Genomic DNA, 22,105 nt, shown 5'->3' on the forward strand with positions numbered 1-22,105 from the left:
TTTCCCTTATTGATGTAGTCTCTAAGGACAAGTAGGCTCAAAGTGAGAGTAAAGTAGACTGTAGCCGCTTATTTCATTTATAAGCCCCATAATAGAGATAAACCTATGTCTGTTAAAAGAGTGTTCATGGCTAAAATTGGTAGAGGGTAATTAATATCACAAATTGTAAAGTCGGAAAAATACTGGTGATTCAGTCCAGCTAAGCTCCAGGTATGGGGCAGAGGCTGTGAAGATACCTGCCAAGATCTAACGAGTCTGTCAATCATCACGGGGTATCTGTTTCACGTAATTTCTTATATGTAAACTGAATTTTACCTGGTCCTTTGGAGAAGTGAAGAGAAGTCTGCTTCATATAGAAGTGGTTAGTGCACAAGAGCTTATTTTAAAAAATGACTTAAGTCAGAAGAATACTTCTGACTACTTCTATGAATAAGCTAAGGGGCTTAAACATATTACTTTCAAAATTCTTTTTTATTTTTCATTATGGAAGTAATATAAAGAACAAAGTACAAATGTTGGGATGTACTGAAAGTTCAGAGAAGAAAATAACGTCTAAAATCTTGCTATTTAAAGATTAGCATGTTTAATATTCTTTAATGTCTACTTTCAGCTTTTGTATGGAGATATATATTTTTTTTTCATGAAATTAAGATGATGCCATGCAAAAAAATTATTACCAGCAGCAACATATAAAAGTCCCTTGTGATCACACCTTAACTAATATAGAATATTATGCATTTGAGGTTTTATAATATATTGGTTGAATGGTACCATATTCTTGTTTTGATTTTTTTATTATTAGTGAGGATTAATATTTTTCATATTTACATAATTTTAATATTTTAATTTTAAAATTTGCTTTTGGAATAGAGCAAGATTTCTATTTAGGCTTTTATAGTGTCTTAAAGTTATCACCGGTAAATATATTTAAGTATATGCAGCAATAGCAAGTATAGATTAACCTCTATATAATGCTTTAGTGTTAATGATTCATACAATATATATTCATGTATTATAACTAGCTTGTAGTGAGGAGTACTAAGCCAACATTGCATTTATACCCATGAAATTCATGTCGGAGTATTTTATTATTTATGGTTAATTTTCTCAAATTGCAAAACAGTATAAAAATTTTTAAACGCATTTAATAAAATGTAAATTCTCTCATTGCTTCCCAAAGCAACTTCCTATAGGTAATCACTGTTACAGTTTAATGTACATATCCTTTCTTAGTCTTTCCAATTTATATAATACAGATAAATACATAAATGGGAAATTACAAATAAATCATAGTATAACAATTTTGAAACTTACTTTTTTCACTTTAGAATACATAATAATATTTTTTCATATTAGTACATATGGGACCACCTCATTCATTTTAATAGATCCATAGGGTTGTAAAATTTTGACATGCAATATTTTAAAAATCTGTGTTCTGTCTTTCAATGTTACACATATTATGACAACAAACATTACTGTTCATCTATCCTTTAGGCTTTGTGTGTGTATTTCAGTAAGAGAGATTCCCCACTGAGAAATTTCTGAATTAAAGGAAATGTGTATTATAAGTTTTTAAGCTTCTGCCAAATTGCCCTCTGACCAGGATTTGCCAATTTTAAAGTCTATCAACAGAGTATGACAGGATCAATTTCTTTACACATTGTCAACCCTGGCTATTATCAGTATTTTTAGAAATGTTGGCTAATAGGTAGGTGTATTTGTTTCTGTGGCTTATAAAAAAATACACACAACTGGGTATTTTATAAAGAAAACAAAATTTATTGCTTACAGTTTGAGAGGCTAGGAAGTCTGAAGTCCAGGGAACACAGTTGGTGAAGGCTTTATTGGTGGTGACTTCAGTGATGTCAGGGTATCACATTGCAAAATTGGCAGAGCAGCCAGAGCAGAGAGAAAGACACATTTCTCTTCTTTTAAAGTGCTGAGAACCACAACCGTTTTTAATCTATTCACTACTGCATGGTCCTACAATCCAATCACCTCTTTAAGGCTCCACCCCTTCAATTGCCATAATAGGATTTCCCACTCTCTTAACAGTCACAGTGGGAGCTAAATTTCTAGTGCATAAAACTTGGGGGACACAATTCAAACTTCAATGAGTTTTTGCGGGACATAATTCAATCCATTATATTCTACCCCTGGCCCCCCAAAACTCATGTCTTTTCAATGCAAGTACATTCATTTCATCCCCAAAGTCTTAACTTGTTTCAACTCAAAAGTTCAAAGTCCCATCTGTGAAATCAACATAAGTTATCTACTTCCAAGATACAATGGTGGGATAAACATAGGGTACATATTCCCATCCAAAAGAGAGAAATAGGCCAAAGAAAGGTATAATAGGTCCCAGACAAACCCATAACTCAGCAGGGTATGTGTTGAATCTTAAAGCTGGCAAATCATGGCAAATACCTTGACTCTGCAGGCTGATGTGGGGGTTGGGTCCCCAAGTCCTCTGGCAGCTCTTCTTCTATGACTTTCCTGGTCTCAAGTGATGCTTTAGCTCTCATAGACTGGCATTCCACTGTGGTAGCTCCACAAGTCTGGGGTCTCTGTGGCAGTCCCACTCCCCTGACTCCACTAGGCATGGTGCTGATGGGGTTTCTCAGCTGCAACTCCGACCCCATGTTTCCACCCAGCATTGCTCTAGTGAAGACTCTATGCAGTGAATCCACCACTGTGACAGATCTCTTCCTGGGCCCCCAGACTTTTCCATACATGCTTTGAAATCAGAGTGGAGGCTCCCAAGCCTCCACAGCTCTGGCATTCTGCCACCCTGAAGACTTAACACCACATGGACACCACCAAGGCTTCCAGCTTGTATCTTTCAAAGTTATGGGTCCAGCCATGTCTGGAGCAGCCAAAGCAGCTGGGATGCTAGTGCTAGAAGCAGCTTTCTGAGGTGATCCTGAGCAGCAAGCCTGTGGGGGGGTGGGAGGTGATTCAGGCCTGTTCCCCAAGACCATTCTGTCTCCCTAGGCTTTGGGGCCTGAAATGGAAGGGCTGGTCTCAGACTTCTGCAATGCTTCCAGGGCCTTTTTCCCTTCTCTTGAAAATACTGTTCTTTTGTGTTAATCATCTTAGTACCATTGAATTTTTCTTCTGAAAATGTTCTTTGCTTCTCTATCACATGGCCAGGCTGTAAATTTTCCAAATCTTTACACTCTGCTTCCCTTTTAAATTCTGGCTTTATATCATGCCTTTGCCACAATAACTCGGTATAGGCTTTTAGAGGTAGCCATGCAGCTTCCTTAATGATTTGCTGCTTAGAAATTTCTTCCACCAAATACTCTGGTTCACAACTCCTAAGTTCCAACTTCTACAAAATCCTAGGGCATGGACAGAATGCAGCCAAATTCCTTGCCAGTTCACAGAAAGGGTGATTTTTGTCCCAGTTTCCAATAAATTCCTTCTTTTTTCTATCTAAGATCTCCTTAGAATGGTCTTTACAGTCCGTATTTTTATCAGTATTCTGCTCACCACCATTTAACCAATCTCTAAAAAGTTTCAAATCCTCCCTGATTTTCTTGTCTTTTAAATTTTCACCAGCATCTAGGTGTTTTCTAGCCTGTTCCTCCAAATTCCTCAGCCTCTCCTCAACACCCAGTTACAATGCCATTTCCACATTCATTACACTCTCTTTGTCACCTCTCTCTCCCTAGGTGATCGAAATGAAAAGGATTACTCAAAGCCCATTTCTTCTGAGCAGTGAGAAGCCCCAAAGGAATTAATTTTCCAGGAACCTTCAAGAGAGAAGCATTCCTCCTCAGAAGATTAACCCTGAACTGGGTTAACCCTGAATCTGTCTCAGTATTTATTCTCCAGGCCAGAAAGTTACAGAAAAAGAACATAGGTGGAGTTATGGCTAAGTATAGTTTAATAATAGAGGCTGGTAACATCAGTGAAATAACAAAGTGACATTCCATAATGCAATTTGCAAAAAGTTAAGTTGATTCACCAACAAAAGCTTGTTCTCAGCAAATACTCTCTTTTCCTACAGCAATTTCCTCAGTATGTTTACATAACAATAAAGCAACTTTAGGTTAACCAGCACCAAGGGCATCTGTCCTTGAGCCAACAATTTTGCTGTGTTACAATTCTTTATCTACAACAGAGACTTTAGCCTGGGGAAAGTTTCCTGTCTTTTGCAAGCTTAACATTTCTATATGTAATTTTAAAAGTTAAATTATACCTGAAACTACAGGGCTTTGGAAGCTAGGCCCTATGACATACATTTGCTTTATAAATGTTAGTACACTTCACACATATTTTCAAGTGTTTGTTGTAAGCAACACCCCACTTCTCTGGTACCAATTTTCTGTATTAAGTCTGCTTCTGTTGCTTATAACAAAATGTTTGGAACTGAGTATTTTATAAAGAAAATGAAATTTATTGTTTACAGTTTCAGAGGCTAGGAAGTCCAAAGCCCAGGGAACACAGCTGGTGAAGGCTTTCTTTGGTAGTGACTTCAGTGATGTTAGGGTATCACATTGTGAAAATGGTGGAACAGAGAGATCAGAAAAAGACAGACTCTTGGCACGGTCCATGCCATGGCAGGATCCTAAAGGAGTCAGCTTGGGCTGCCCTCTCCGAGTTGGCAAGGCCGCTGGAGGGAGAGCTGCTGGCAAGGCCGCAGCTACGAGCACTTGCTACAACCATAAGGGTTCCTGCCTCGGCTTCGTGGCTTTTGCCTTCCCTCTTTTGAAATTTTGGTTAGCGTGGCAGTTCTCTGAATTCCCAAAAGATTATAAAAATAACACAAATAATTATGCGGTCATTGAACTAAACATTCCCACAGAGGATCCAAGTAAATTGGACAATTTAAAATTATCCCCTTATGATAAATTGACCACACCAACATATGTTCCAAAAGCACCACTCATGACTAAATATGAGCTGCAGCCTAATGTAAGTTGGCAAACATCATTTACTGGATATTATATTAATGGAAAAAAATGGTTGGTATTAATGGGAAATTATATGATTGGGACAATTAAGTATATGGGAATGAAACTGTAGAACCCCCTATACTTGGTGGTGTCCAGTTTTAAATAAATCATTAAGAATCAGGTGTTGGGATAAAAATATATGCTGTGAAATTATTAAACCTGCAAAATTAGACCTTAGAAAAACAAGAGAATGTAACTGGTTTTGTGAGGGATGGTGCTGTGCACAATGACACTTTAACATTTAGATCAAGATTATAGGGCCACAGCGAATGCATAGCCTCAAGATGTGCATGATAATGCTACTCAGATATCCACTGTTCTTTTTCCATATGAACAGTAGGTTCATTCCATTAGAACATAAAATCATTACACCCCCATTAGAATTTAAATGTTAGCATTTTTCCTTTTAACAAATTTGTACTTACATTTAGCACTAGACATAGGTCATATGATAGTACTATCTATCACTTTGCAACCGCAATAGTTCCACCCTGTTAATAGGGTAGATATTAACCACAGCTTGCCAACTGGAAAAAGTCACAGGTTAACTTCAAGACAATGAGAAGATGGTCCCGATCTGATAACCTGATACCGAAAGGAAGAAGCATGAGCTAATCACCTGAGATGTGCTAAAGAAGAAGAAAAAAAAAAAACTGGCTTCCCCTGTCCCTTTTGAATTATTAATTCAAGCTTGCTGATGTAATAAAAATAGTACCCAAAAAAACCCTGCAGAGAAAAAACTAAATAAAAAGCATTGTCTCATGCTCTACTGTGCTCCAGCTGCAACACGCTGACAGCCCACAGAGAGAGAACATGCATACTGATGCATTGAGGTCTCTGTCTGTGTTTTTTATTTTCGCCGGCTTCCTCATCCCTCTTTCAAGGACCTACAACTTGACTGGAGCTGGTCTCCAGCAGACTCTCCTCTTCTTTTAAAGAACCATGCCCATGACCACAATTTTTAATCCATTAACTACTGCACTGTCCTACAATCCAATCACCTCTTGAAGACTCCACCTTTCAATTACCATAATAGGATTTCCCACCCTCTTAACAGTCACAGTGGGGGCTAAATTTCTAGTACATAAAACTTGGGGGACACAATTCAAGCTTCAATGAATTTGGGGGGGACATAATTCAATCCACTACAGTAGGTAAATAACATCTTGTTTTAATTTGCACTTTTTAATTGTTAGTAAGATTTTACACAGTTTTTAAAAAAAAAATCTCAAGGTTTGGTCATTGCTTTGGTCAAGGAATGACCAAAGTCTAATTGTGCCTAGATATCCTCTTTCATTTAATTTTTAAGACTGAATTTTAAAAATTTTTTATAATTAATTTTTAATCATATTGGATTACAGTCAGATAATATGCTCAGAAATACACTTATTTGGCTATAAGTGACTCTGTGGGTACCTCTTTCTGTCAGCCTGAGGATTTGTTCTGGTTTGTGCTGCCATTTTGGGTAATTGCTAAAACTTACAGTTTCTGGAGATAGAGTTGTTGTACTGTTCCAACCAACCAACAAGGACAAATAATACCCATATTTGAGTGGTTGTTTCATGCATGCTTAAAAACATCTATTTTCTATGTGCCGTGCTCAAATTTCTAAGTAATGATTGTACACTCAACACAAATACACATACATATGCACACGCACACTACTGTGTTTGAGCTAAACAACCAGCTACCTAGTCTTCTCTATCTCCAGAAAGCTTTCTTGCCTTAGAAGCAGAAATCTTACCATATTAAATTTTATAAAGTTTTGTATTTATTTTATCACATGGCATATACCTATATTTGTCTTTAAAACTCTCACAAATTTTCTTTTTTAGAAAATCTATTTCACCTAAATCTAAAGCTTACATTTACTGCTTTACCCATATCCATTATTATGTATTCCATACCTGTATCCATATATTGCAACTTTGTGAAAAGTCAGGTTGCAGAAGATTCGATAAGAAACATATTATTATCCCAAGTCATTCTGAACTGATTCATTAGTTCTTTATTTTTTTCCTCTATAACGTTTTTTTAATTTAATTTTAATTTATCAGTATACAATGTAGTTGATTTTCATGTCCCTTTACCAATTCCCCCCCCCCTTCGTTAGCTCTTTAAAAAGCAAGAAACAATATTTTACACAAACAGCTTTGGTCCTAATCAAGAAAAATAATTGTAGGCTAAGTTGTGTTTCAGCAGTGACAGTGTGTGATTCAGTTCGGATCAGAGATTTTTATCCATTGAGTCAGAATATTCAAACACTAGAATAAAAATAATAGATACATTACAGAATGATTGTGTTTTGTTTTACTACCGTGGAAACAAATTTTATTCAATTAGCATGCTGCTTAAAAGGTAGGGTTACCTATGTAAAATATTAAATAAGCTTAGGCAACTTCTATTGAAATGGAAAAAAAAGGGGGGGAATGCTAAGTAAAAGGCTAAAAGGCACTGTGCCAAACGTTTGGAAACAGAGATAAGGATACAGAAATAAATTCAAGGGTGTAGTATTTACCCTTAAGAAATTGATTGTCTGATGAAGGAGGTTTACAAATAAAAGAATTACTGTAATTATGGGCACGAGAGGTTGTTGACTGCCACCACTTACCAAATACAGGATATGAACCAGGATGTATGCCAGGGATTTAACTTATACAGAAGCTAAATAATATGTGTAAACTCTAGTTTTTACAACAACATTCCAATGTGGTTATTATTCCTATTTTTCAGAAGAAAAAACTGAGATCAGAGATCTTAATCAACCCAAGTTCATATAGCTAGAGTGATGGCAATGTACTCTCAACTACATTATACTCTCCATCTTCCTACCTATTTTTTAAGGCTTGGATACATTTCTTTTTAGGGAGTGGGGGGAGAATAAATTTCTGTAGGAATGCTTTTTAAAAAGAAATTGTTATTTCTAAATAGAGGTGTCATTTAGAAAGTCGTCTTTGAATGTAGGCTTAGGGCAGAGTCATAAAAGAAGAGGTGACTTTCCATTGACCTGGTGGGTAGAGAACACATTCTAGGCACAGACATCAGACTTTGCAAAAACTCAGAAATAAGGAAGTACAGGTCATGTTCAGGTAATTCTGGTGATTTAACATTGCTACAAAGAAGAGTAGGAGGGGCCGACCCTGTGGCGCACTCGGGAGAGTGCAGCGCTGGGAGCGCAGCAGTGCTCCTACCGTGGGTTCGGATCCTATATGATCCTATATAAGGATGGCCGGTGAGCTCACTAGCTGAGTGCGGTGCAGCCGGTCACAAAAGGACAAAAAAAAAAAAAAAAAAAAAAAAGAAGAGTCGGAGTGAGCAAAGGGAAAGGTGGTACGGCTTTTGAGGTTAAGTGTGCAAGATATTAGAAGAGTTTGCTCCTAATCTTAGGAAAATGTAGTTGAAAACTCTGGACCTTCTAAGCTCTTTCAAAGATGACATATAAATCAGCTTGCATAACAGTGAATAGAACCTACCCACCTGCTTTGTTTCTAATGCAATTTACTGAAAATTGTGTCTTCCTACACACTTCTTCAGAAATAATTTGACCTATACCAGACAGTAGTTCTACTGCAGCTATAGTCAACATGAAAAGCTCTTTTTTTTTTTTCACGATAATTTTCTACTCTGTTTCTGGTCTACTGAGTTTCTGAGCAATTTTTATCTTTCTCTTTTGTTCTCTCTCACAGGCCTGCAAAAATTGTGCTTATCTCATCGTGGTCTTCAGAAGAATGTGTGGGCCGCTAAAGACAAATACAACGAAGGTGAGTTTTAAGAGTGAAGTTTCAGGAGCTCCCACCAACTCTTCTCTTTAATGTAATGTGGTAGCAACTCCAGAGTCTTTATGGGGTATGAAAATTTAACATAAATTTACAGTATCATTCATATTTATTACCATATGTGACAATTTAGCTCATCAGGCACTGTGTAAAGCACATTCACATTTGTAGTTTTTTTATAGTTTATCATAAGTTTGTAATGAAATTACATTTCCTTATAAATGTCTAATAGAAGATCTTACATACAAAAACCTTTGCCCCAATATTTTGATAATGTATTTATATTCTAAAATAACCTTATAATCTCAATATCAATAAATTAATCACTACAAGACCAATGTGAAAAACCATTTGATATATACACATTTGCACTTTTAATAAAAGACATTTAATGTAGATTTTATATGATCATCATTTAATTTATACATATGGACACATAGACATAAAAATGTCTAAAACAGAAACCTTCCCTAAAAATCTTTATAAGTTAACAGTAAACTATTCTATAATAAATGAAATCAGATAAGTGCAAAATACACTTAGTAAATGTATTAGTCTGTTTTGTATTGGATAATAGAATACCTGAAAGTGGGTAATTTATAAAGAACAGAGGTTTATTTGGCTTATGATTCTGGGACAGCTGCATCTGGTGTGGGCCTCAGGCTGCTTCTACTCATGGTGGAAAGCAGGAGGCAGCCGATGAGTGCAAGCAGATTCCATGGTAAGAGGAGGCAATAGAGAGAGAGAGGGGAGGTGCCAGGGTCTTTTTAAACAGTCAGCTCTCACAGGAACTAATAAAGCGAGAACTCACTCACTACCCCCACCCCTCAGGAGGAGCATTAATCCATTCATGAGGGATCTGCCCCCATAACTCAAATAGCTCCCAACATTGCCACATTGGGGATCAGATTTCCACATGAATTTGGGGGGAACAACACATTCAAACTTTATCAGCAATCAACTCCTTTTTGAGGTCCAATCATCAAGAGAAAGAAGTCTCTGGTTAATTAATTGATTGGTTATATTAGTTAACCAAGCTAATCAATCAATTAGAATATCAGGGTTAGACAGAGAATAGGTCATGGAGCAGGCAGATAGTTCAAACAAGAAAAACAAAAATAGAGAGTGAAACATTAGAAATCCTTGTCAGAGAATTTTTCATAGGAAAATTTACTTTAGTCCAAGAGATCCCCTGTCCCAGCACCAAATCAAGATAGGAACATTGAGCTATCATAGCCTAATTCTATTAACTTTTAAATCATGTGACTAATTTACCATGCCTTGATTGTGGGTTGAACAGAAGCCTTTGGATTAGCAATGTTTCCCAGTTTGTGTAAGAGTGTATGTCATGTGAATGAATGTGTTTTGGAAATATATGTGCTATATATATGCTATGACTGACAGTCCCTAAGGCAGTACTACTTTCCGTGACATAAGAATCATTTTGTTAGCATTGTATTTGTATTGTTAATATATCCTATGAACATGGTAACCAAGACTCAACCTTTGAAAAAGTTTCTGTTTCCTTCTGCCAAAATCAGATTTCTGATACTATAACTGAAGATCAGTCTCTTACCATACATAAGGTAAAGGTGACCTTAGGATACCTGTTGTCAACTAGTCAGCTAGCTTTTCTCAGGTATAAATTTTGCTATTATCTTATTTCTTTAATATCTCATCACTCACTATTTTACCTCTAAATGGCTTTCTTATATTAAATGGTAATTATCGGAAGTTTCTACATACTTGAAGAATTACATGAGTAAAAACAGGCTTTGGTATAACATTAAGGACAATAAGAATATTAACAGGAACTAGTATTTATTAAGTTATTCTTATGTGCCAAGCACTGTTTGGTTCATTGATTAAGCCCTTTGAATAGATTCATTGACTGTTCCCAACAACTCCATGAGGCCAGTACTACTAATCGAATACAGATTAGATGAATGAGGATTAAAGATGTAAAGTAACTTGCATGTGGTCTAGCAACTTCTGCCCTTACAGGGGCCTGAACAAGGACTGGAAATCATGTTCGTCTCCTGAAGAGACAGTTCCTCACCATTCACAGATATTGGCATGATCTTTGAAACTAGTGACACATAAAATTCCCACTTACTGTTAAAATTGTTGTTAGAAACAAGATTTTTTAATTTGTCTTCAGAACTGTTGAAGAGAAAGCACATTCACTTGATAGGTCGCCAAACCCCTGTGTGTAGATGAATAAATTACTAAGGAGGAGATGGATAATTTTCCAAACAACTCTAAGTTTACATATATTTTTTTGAAAAGCAGTCCACAATTCCACAGAAGTCCTTATTTTATCAAAAGCCCCCGACTGCTGTATGTGCATCCTTAGAGTGCAGCACAGCACTAATTGCATCCCACACTGTGGACTGATACACCTTTCCGTCTTGATTGAAGTGAGATTAGTAACGATGGGGACATTCACATGACTTTCCTGGGAAATTGGTCCAGACTTCCCCTTAAGTTATTAAAAAACCTCCCTCTTCTTTCAACACAGCTTTTATTCTCCTGGACATAGTAAATCATTAAATATTAAGGAAATATACTTTTTAAATCCTCATTGTTCTAAATCAGAAATTATCATTCCTATTTACTATTTTGTTACTATAAAAAAGCCTAGAAAATCCCAATTTTACTACTAGTCATTTTATTCCTTAGATAAACAGTGGAAGCCACCAGATCTGTAGAAAATAAATGCAGTGGAGTGACCTTCCTTCATTAGGGTATGTGTTTATTCACTCATTCATCACCTCTTGCTGTGAATCTTCTCCACGACAGGCACTGAGCTAGGTGAAAGAGTACGTGAAGAGAAACTGAGAAGAACACTGGACTCATTTATAAGAACCAATATTGAGTCAGGCTGAGACGTTTAATAGCAGTATGGTCTTGGCAAGGAACTTAACTTCTTTGAGTCTCATATTTTTATTAACAAAATGAAAGTGGTGATAATGTAACTCACAAACTTAGATTATGTATGAGTATCGGAAGAATTATTAAATTAGAAAACAATTTGTTAAATGCTATATAAATATAAACATTTTCGTTATCCATTATAACAAAAAGTTTGATGTTTTTCATATAATTAAACACTATAATAAATCATATCATATTGTAGTAAACAGGGAGCATATAAGAAAAAAAAGAGACTGAGAAAAAGAGAGCATGATTGCCAGAGTTCCTTTATTAACATAAAAAATTCAGTAAGAGAAAAAAATGTATAAATGCTATAATGAAAAGGCAATATGTGCCTGTCCATAGAAAGCAATACAATGTTGTGGGCCTACAGTGGAAAGTTTAATTTCAATGAGGCAAATTCAATAAGGCCTTATCAACAGGGTAACTTATAAACAAGGCCCTCAAATGGAAGGAGCTCACAAGCATGCCATGCCATTTGTTTCCTCTTATAAAACAGCTTGGGAGATGGCTCATTGAGCTATTCCTGCATAGCAGTCATCTACATGGGCTTTTGTGTCAATCATCTGTGTTCAAATCTTGATTATGCATTTTCCAGCTGCATGATTTTGAATATGTTACTTAATTCCTCTGTTCCTCTATTTCCTCATTTATAAATTTGAGGTAACAGTACAGACCTCATAAAGCTAGTATTAGGACTGATTAAGGGCTTAGCATACTAAGCTTCTCATTAAATGTTAGTTATTAGCCTACTTATTATTGCTATTATTATTCAATATGGGGCAGCACACAAAACACTCCTGGACAAAAATAAATTGTCAGGGATGCTGTGCAGAGATGTACAGCCTCTTGGTATTAAAAGTGAGAAGGGCAAATTAGCCACTCTTCCCTTCCTTCTTTTTCTCTTTCTTTGTCTACTGCTATATATTAGTTGCTCCACTTTGTAAAGCTCAGATTTTCTGGGGCCCCATGCTGCAATCCCAGTCTGGCACTCAAAGACGTTGGCTTTCCTTCTCTTTGGAACTCCAGGGTTCAGAAAGCACAGGAAATAAGCTAAATAAATGACAAATTGGTCCAAGTCATTTTAATAATGACTTAATGGGTTTTTTCTTCTCTCCATTTTCAACAAGAGGTGTTCAGTGAGTATAACGAGTCAAAGAAACAAGAAATAAGGACTTTAACTGGGTAATCCACTCAACCTCCCAAACTGAAAATCATGCTCTGTAAATATGGACACATAATAATCATCACCATCATCAAGCCATTCAATGTTGGAAGGATATTTGTATTTTACAAGTCCCATTCCCTTGTTACTGGATTTAATCGCAACCATTTTATACATAAATATCGTTGTTTTTACTTTACATGCAATCTTTGTGTTCTTTCTGTAAATCACAGGCGGGTCTATAAGTATCTTATCAGAAAAAACAAAATCCAACTAGAAATGATCCCACCTACCTGTGGCATTCAGATGAAGAGCACTGCATCTATTTGTCTGTCAGTCTATAAATATCTACAATATCTATTTTTTGTATCTCATTATCTACCAGTTCGTAAAGATCCACTTCAGAGCTCGGAGTCCACTACCTTTTGCTAAACTCCTTTTTTCCACTCAAATCTCCTCAGATTTTCTCACTCTCTACTTCCCACCTTTTTTTCTGGCACCAGCCTGAGAGTTTTTGCTGCATGTTGCTGGAGGGAGATTCACCTGAAGCTGAGAATATCCAGTGCTTTCAGGGTCTAGGCAGAACATGTGGGAACATGTGGGTGAATTAGGCAGAGGGTCCATGCTATTATGAGGGGAATAATAACGTAACTAACCCTCCACTTCAGGAAAAGTGTGATGAATTGGAGACAGGATTAGAAAGGAGGCCTTGACCATTCACTTCCACTTGACTTGACAAGTGAGAATGAAGTTACAGTTTTAATAGATGTTCCCATTTTTTCAAGAGAAGCTGCAAACCTGGATATTTATGTACATTTCTCAATTTAGAATATTGGTGCTGTTTTCAAATCCTTTAAAAAAGAAAAGAAAAAGAAAAGAAATACTATGTAGACCTAATAAAACAAGCGTAAGGTCTTATTTGTTCCATGTCTATCAGCTTGAAACCTCTGCTTTATAACCTTGAGATGTGTGAGAGGGAATAGGATAAACAAAACATAGCCCTGATGAATTACACCAATAGAGTGTGTCCCTATACCATTTTACTAAAGAGCTCTCCTTGCCACCAGGGGGGCGGGGGAGGGTGGTAAGCTGAGACTAGAAGGGGTAGAGAATAAAAGTATCTCTTGCTACTAACAAATGACGTACTATGGCTCAATAGTTGCTCTAGGTATGGTCACCGTAGTTCCTAATTTGCCAGGGATAAACCCTAATTACACCTGTGGTCCCACCCAGTGTAATTATTGATAGTGACCCTCCTCATACTTAGAAGTATGCCAGTTAGAACAATAAATTGTGTGGTCACACTAGTGCTAGATAACACAACTGTCATGGCTATTGGCAGACCAGAAGCATATGAATACAGAGGGATTAGTAATGCTAGGTGCTTTTTGAGATAAACTATCACAGAGTCCAAACTCAAAGCCAGGTTAGCTGACTCTACAACCAGAACTCTTTCCACTATCCAAGCTGTTTTAAAGTTTTACATGAAGCCTCAGAGACCTATTTTACAGATGCTGGAACTAAGGCTAAGAGAAATAAAATGCATTCAGGCACATTCCCTGGGAAGTAACAGCACAAATTTTAACTGAGGTCTTCTGAGGTTAAGGCTGCATACTTTCCCAACTGTATCCCTGTTTGGAAACGAAAGACTAAGCATTATGCTATTCAAAACAATCACCACACTAAAGGTACAATTTGATGGTGTATCACTAAGAGAAATAGAAAAGTTAGAATAGGACTAATAGTTAGGAAGACATGACTAACTGGCATAAAAGAATCAGAGAAGGACACATGATTCCATGTAACTAAGTGCTAAATTTTCAGTAAGGATAAAAAAGTTCAGAAGAGACTTTGGGCTGGTATTCTCAGAAAAAAAGATAGCAAATCAACTGGGTCTTGGAGAACTTGGATGATGAGCATCAGTTGGAGAACATTCCAAAATGAAATCTTTTTGGTTATTTTTGTGAGGAACATTCAAGAATTAATTTTAACTCAAGCTAAGCGTTTGTCCTGAGGAATAGAGAAAAATCTGGTGAATAAATTATGTTGGGTCAGATTATGAGAATTTTTTAAGGTTTAATTTTGTTTTACTCATATATATACATAATTTTACATAAATGCATAAATGTGGTACTACATATGTATTTGAATGTATAGTCATCATTTTTCTTTTTTGGTCCGTTCTCTCTCTTCTTCCATCCATCCATATTAACCCACCTGCCTATGTTAATAACCCAGTATGTAACTTTCTATATGTTTTCTCCCTACTCAAAAAATTGGACAGATATTATGGTAAGATAAATCATGATTTGTAATCTTGATGGGTATATATTTTGTTTCCAGTGTTTTGCAACCAAGAGCAATGATGCAGTAAACACCCTTGCATACCTAGGTCATTGTGGCTGCTTTGTTTGCACAGGATAGACTTCTGGAAAATGGATTATTGGTTAAAATAGGCCCTTACCCTTCACAGTTCCAAATTAACATATAAAAGGATGCTTTTTTCAACATCTCCTATAAAAATAGGTATCATGGCTCCTTTCCATTTTTACTAATCAGAGATTTTTTAAAGATACCTTGTTTTTAAGACATATTTCTATGAGTACCAGAGAAATTTTTTTTCTGATTTTAAACGATTAATTTTCGTTCTTATGGATTAGGATCTGAGAATGTGGCTTGTAAACAGTACATTTTTTCTTTTAATTCTTTCAGTTTTCTTCCTTTCTTTTTTTTTTTTTTTATCAATCAGGGAAGAAGAATGAGAAATACTTTAAGTATTCTGGAAAAAGGGATTTACTATAGAAATAAGAGCTTATCCAGTTGTAAGATTTGTGGTAGAATAATGGTCAAAAAAGGGAAGCTGGAGGAGAAGAGAAAATTCGTTAACCAGCTCTTCTGAAGCACTGGTGTGGCAGACAAACAATAGCTTGTAGGGGATCTGGAGCGGGACCATGATGTAATGCTATAGAGTAGCCTGTACCTCCTGTTGGGCTGGGGTATCTATAGGGAAAAAGAGCTGAACATGGTATCAGGAAGAACAAAATTTATCTAGAATCTGTCTGCATCTCTACATCATCCTATTCTCACTTCTGAACATAATGATGGTCAGAGCATAGTGGCTGCTGCTTATATTTAGCTTTTCAAGTCCTGCACAGATTTCTTTTCATCAGCTTTAACCTGGAACCATACAAAGAAGGGATTCTAGAACACATAGTTGGAGCTTAATGAAATTGACACAGAACAGATGTGACAAAGCACATGATCAATTGTCATAAATGTCAGCACAATACAAAAATAATGTATATTCTTATAAACTTCTTTTAAATGAAGTTCATTGATAGTAGAAAGTAATCTAGATCTCTGTTTGCTTACTATGGTCTATCATATCATTTAAATTTTTAGAGAGCTATATACTATCCTCTATTATATTTGTAATTTTACTAATTTCTTGATTTTCTAATAGTTTATTTTTGTATTAAAGGCTGTATGGCTTGGTGCATAAAACACATGTTGTTACATCTTATTTATAAATTATACGGGTATTTTTACACAATGTATCTCTTTAACATGTTAGTCCCACCAATGTGAAATTCCACCTGTACTGATATTATTATTGCTAGTCCCCTTCTTGATGGCTATGACTAGAGGCAGCCAGCTCTCACTTCTAACATAAAGAAAGTCTAAAACAGCAAGTACATAGTTATACATGGGAAAAAAAGGTGTAGAAGAAAACACCAGTATCCAGCAAAACGGTGAGGATGATCCCCTGAGATTTGTAAACTTGAGATGGCATTATAGAAAGGCAAGGAAGTATCAGAATAATACCAGCATGGGGCTTGGAGAGATTCCTCACTACTGGGAGAAGTTAGATGCGGAAATTCCTCACGGTCAGTGCTTCCACTGCAGATGCCAGCAATTCAAGCTACCAGGGAGCCATATGGCCCTTAAAAGCCATGAACCCAGTCTGGGGAACTGTTTGGCAATGACGTGACTACATTTTTCCAAAGAGGGAGTTCATGTTGAGTCCCAGGGTGCCACAGCATGTTGCTATTTTGGAACCAGAGCCAACACCAGAGTGCAATTTTCCCTGGGGCACAATAGCCCCAACATTTCCACATCCGTAATGTTCCCTCGTCACATCAGGACTCTGGCACCGAGGCCCATGCTGCACCCTGCATCCCGGGGAGCATGTGGCCCAGTGCAGTTTGGAGGCCACTCCCAGAATAGAGAGTGCCAGTGCTTGTACTTTCTGGAGTCCAAGAACCTACCTGTTGGGACCTTTTGAAACCACCTCTGGAGGGCATTGACTTCACAGGGAAGCTGTGGAGAATGCACCCACCTCCTCCAGAGGCACAGAGAAGTGCCTCAGAGCTTCCAGAGGTGCACAATCCACCCAGTACCCCAGCAACCCCACTACTTTAGAGGAGGAAGAGCCAATTGATACAATACTTCTCCCAGAAACCCGAATCTCTGATGATGACTCCAGTGACCCCTTTCAGAGTTACCCTCTTCAGCTGAGGAAACACTGAATGCACCAGCACATCCCCAAGGTGCTTGAGGCCCTGCCTGCAGCCCCAACAACCTTACCCAGTGTCACCCACTTCAGTAAGGAACTGCTAAGTGCCCCACTGCCTAGTCATGGAAGCAGTCATTGACAAATCCAAAATTTAATACAAAGAAGTCATATGAAGACTGCAATACTGCACTCACCAGAATTAAACCTAAAACAGCCTACCTGATTATTGCTATAAAACATATCAACAGGAAAGATTTTCTCCCTTCAAAACTTACTCCAATCTGCCCCACCACCCTGAACTGGCACCGTGCAGGTGAGCCCACCAGCATCAGCCAGCCTGTAGAACCATGTGGCTCCACGTGGCCCCTCCACCCCACTGCCTTGGACCCAGGAAGGGGGGAGCTCCAGGCCCCACCCCACCACCACAAACCAGCACTGCACAGGTGAGCCCACTGGCACCAGACAGCCAGTGGAACTGCATGGCTCCACTCAGCTACTCATTCCACCTTAGACCCAGGGTGGAGCACTAGCCTATGGATCCAACCCACCATGTTTGGCCAAGCAGAACTCCATGTGTTAGGGGCTCATTCTACAGCCACAGAGTCTAGAACAAGAACCAAGTTGGTTTAACATAACCACCACCACTCCTACTGTCAAGTAAGACAATTCACTTCCAGCAGTAGCAACCAAGGCCACTCCACAGCCAACCTCAGTGTAATAGAAGAAGCAAACCCCTACCAAATGATCAAGCATCAGCAAAAAACACTAGACATACAAACAATAAAGAAGAAATGACACCAGTGAAAGGATACAGTAATGCCCCAAAGTCAGACTCCATAGAATCCTTGAAATGTCTGAAAAAGAATTTCAAGTAATGATCTTAAGAAAACTTGAAGAAATAAAGGAAGACTCAATTAAAGAACACAATGAAACAAGAAAAAACATCCAGAATATGAAGGAGGAAATCTACAAAGAGATTAATACCATAAAAAAGAGTGTAGCAGAACTTCTAGAAATGAAAGACTCATTCAATGAAATAAAAAACATGACTGAGAGCTTGAGCAGCAGGGTAGAGCAAGCAGAAGAAAGAAGATGATTGAAGATGATCTTTTTTGAAATAACACAGGCAGACAAAAAAAAGGAAAAAAGAATTAAAAATAAGGAGGAAAACCTAAGAGAGATAGCAGACAATCTCAAGCACTCTAACATCTGAATTGTGGGTATTCCTGAAGGGCAGGAGAAGGCAAAAGGTATCGAAAACCTACTCAAGGAAATAGTAACAGAAAACTTCCCAGGTATAGGGTGAGATAAAGACCTTCAGATCCAGGAAGCTCAAAGGACCCCAAACAGATTCAACCCAAAAAGATCCTCCCCAAGATATATTAGAGTTAAATTCGCAAAGCTGAAAGACAAATAGAGAATTCTACAAGTAGCAAGAGAAAAGCATCAGGTCACTTATAGGGGAACCCCCATCAAACTAACAGCAGACCTCTCAACCAAAACCCTACAGGCCAGAAGAAAGTGGAGTGATATATTCAAAATACTCAAAGAAAAAAACTGCCATCCAAGAATTCTTTACCCAGCAGGGCTCTCCTTCTGAAATGAGGGAGAAATAGTGTATTTCCCAGATAAACAAAAGTTGTGGGAGTTCACCACCACACAACCAGCCCTGCAAGAAATTCTCAAGGGAGTCAGTCATCTTGATTCTGAATAATGGTGACTATCATCACAAATAAACAAGAGAGAGCAAAACCCACAGTTAAAACAGAAATGCCAGCAAGAGACAGAGAAAGAAGCTAAACCATTCAACCTTAAATCCCCAACTTACATTGAAGAATAGAAATAAAAGAGGAAATAATGATCAAAAGATATTTAAACCACCTAAATAGCAATTAAATGACAGGAATTAAACAACACTTCTCAATAACTACTCTAAATGTGAATGGACTAAACCCTCCATTCAAAAGACACAGACTAACTGACTGGATTAAAAAGATAGACCCAAGTATATGTTGTCTTCAAGAGACCCACCTCACCTGTAAAGACACTCACAGACTAAAAGTGAAGGGATGGAAAAAGATATACCATGCAAATGGAAACCAAAAACTTGTGGGAGTAGATATTCTTATATCAGACAAAATAGACTTTAAACCAAAAAAAAATTTTAAAAGACAAAGAGGGCCATTATATAATGATAAAGGGAACTATCCAGCTAGAAGACATAACAATCATAAAGATGTATGCACCCAAAACCGCAGCACCCAGATATATCAAGCAAATACTCTTAGACCTAAAGAAGGAGATAGGTCCTAATACATTAACAGTGGGTGATCTAAACACTCCTCTCTCAGTATGGGACATGACTTCCAGGCAACAAGTCAACAAAGAGACACAGGATTTAATCTACACCCTAGACCAACTGGACTTGGCAGATATATACAGAATATTTCACCCAACAACTAAAGAATACACTTTCTCCTCATCAGCTCATGGTCTGTTCTCTGGGATACACCACATATTAGGCCACAAATCTAGTCTCAGCAAATTAAAAAAAAAATTGAAATTATTCCAACAATCTTTTCAGACTACAATGGACTAAAACTGGAGAAAAACAGTAAGAAAGTATACAAAAACATGGAAAATAAATAATAGGCTCCTGAATGACCTATGGGTCCAAGAAAAAATTAAACAGGAAATCAAAAAATGTCTAGAAACTAATGAAAATAAAGATACACCATACCAAAACTTGTGGGATATTGCAAAAGCAGTACTAAGAGGGAAATACACTGCAGTAAATGCTTATATCAAAAAATGGAAAGACTCCAAATAAACAACCTAATGCTATGCCTCAAAGAACTTGAAAAACAACAACAATCCAAACCTAAAGGCAGCAGATGGAAAGAAATAATTTAAGAGCAGAGCAGAACTAAATGAAATAGAGACCCAAAACACAATAAAAAAGATTAACAAAACTAAAAGCTGGTTTTTCAAGAAGATAAACAAAATAGACCCACCATTAGCTAGATTAACAAAAAAAAAAGGCAAGAAGACCAAATAACAAAAATCAGAAATGAAAAGGAAGACATTACAACTGACACCACAGAAATACAAAAAATCATTAGAGGCTATTACAAACAACTGTATGACAACAAATTTGAAAATCTGGAAGATAAGGATAAGTTTCTAGACACATATAAATTACCAAGACTGAACCAAGAAGAGATAGAAAACCTGAAGAGACCAATAACAAGCAAGGAGATTGAAGCAGTGATTAGCAATCTTCCAAAAACAACAACAACAAAAAAACCTGTGTCTGCATGGCTTTATAGCTGAATTCTATCAAACTTTTAAAGAGGAGTTAATACCAATTCTCATGAAACTGTTCCAAACAATTGAAACAGACTCTATTTCCCAAACTCATTCTATGAGTCCAATATAACTCTGATACCAAAACCAGATAAAGCCACAACAATAAAAGAAAATTACAGGCCAATACCCTTGATGAACCTAGATGCTAAAATCCTCATCAAAATATAAGCAATTAAAATAAAGCAACATATTAAAAAAATTATACACTATGACCAAGTGGGATTCATCACAGGGATGCAAGGATAGTTCAACATCAAAAAGTCAATAAATGTGATACATCACATCAATAAGCTCAAGGACAAAGACTATATGATTATATCAATAGATGCTGAAAAAGCATTTGACAAAATTCAACATTCCTTCATGATAAAGAATCTCAACAAATTAGGTATAGAAGGAAAATATCTTAACACAATAAAAGCCATTTATGACAAGCCCACTACCAGTATTACTCTGAATGGGGAAATATTGAATGCCTTCCCTTTAAGGACAGAAACAAGACAAGGATGTCTACTCTCACCACTTCTATTCAACATAGTGCTGGAGATACTAGCTAGAACAATCAGGCAAGAGAAAGAAATAAAGAGAATCCAGACTGGAGAAGATGAAGTCAAACTTTCCCTATTTGCAGATAACATGGTACTATATATAGAAAAACCTAAAGACTCTATCAAAAAACTCCTAGAGCTGGTTAATAACTTCAGTAATGTTGCAGGATACAAAATAAATGCCCAGAAATCAGTAGCATTTATATACTCAAGTAATGAATTAACAGAAAGAGAAATAAAGAAAGTAAGCCTATTTACGATTGTCACCAAAAAAATACAATACCTAGGGATCAATTTAACCAGGAGGTTAAAGACCTCTACAATGAGAATTACAAACCACTTCTGAAAGAAATTAAAAAAGACACAAAAAGATGGAAAGATATTCCATGTTCTTGGATTGCAAGAATTATCATTGTAAAAATGTCTATTCTACCCAAAATGATCTACAGATTCAATGCAATCCCCATCAAAATACCAATGACATTCCTCACAGAAATAAAAAAAAACAATCTTACCTTTCATATGGAAAAACAAAAGACCCCGAATAGCCAAAGCAATCCTGAGCAACAACAACAACAACAAAAAAGCCAGAGGCCTAATTCCACCTGACTTCAAATTATACTACAAAGCTGTTGTAACCAAAACAGCTTGGTACTGGTATGAAAATAGACATTCAGACCAGGGGAGTAGAATAGAGAACCCAGAAATCACTCCTCAGGCTTACAGCCATGATATTAGACAAAGGTAACAAAAATCTACATTGGGGAAAAGATTGCCTCTTCAACAAGTGGTGCTGGGAAAACTGGATATCCATATGCAGAAGAATG

General features: G+C 36.9%; 1 protein-coding gene across 1 annotated transcript in view; it reads left to right on the plus strand.

Moving 5' to 3' along the window:
- The window catches only part of ANO3 (anoctamin 3), a 409,115-nt gene that overhangs the window by 106,400 nt on the left and 280,610 nt on the right, over positions 1-22,105 (plus strand). Inside the window, exon 2 of the mRNA XM_063094283.1 lies at positions 8,654-8,728. Coding sequence (XP_062950353.1) covers positions 8,654-8,728 — 75 coding nt within the window. The remainder of the gene's footprint in view (positions 1-8,653; positions 8,729-22,105) is intronic.

This window comes from Cynocephalus volans, chromosome 4, assembly GCF_027409185.1.
Source record: "Cynocephalus volans isolate mCynVol1 chromosome 4, mCynVol1.pri, whole genome shotgun sequence".
Taxonomy (NCBI): domain Eukaryota; kingdom Metazoa; phylum Chordata; class Mammalia; order Dermoptera; family Cynocephalidae; genus Cynocephalus; species Cynocephalus volans.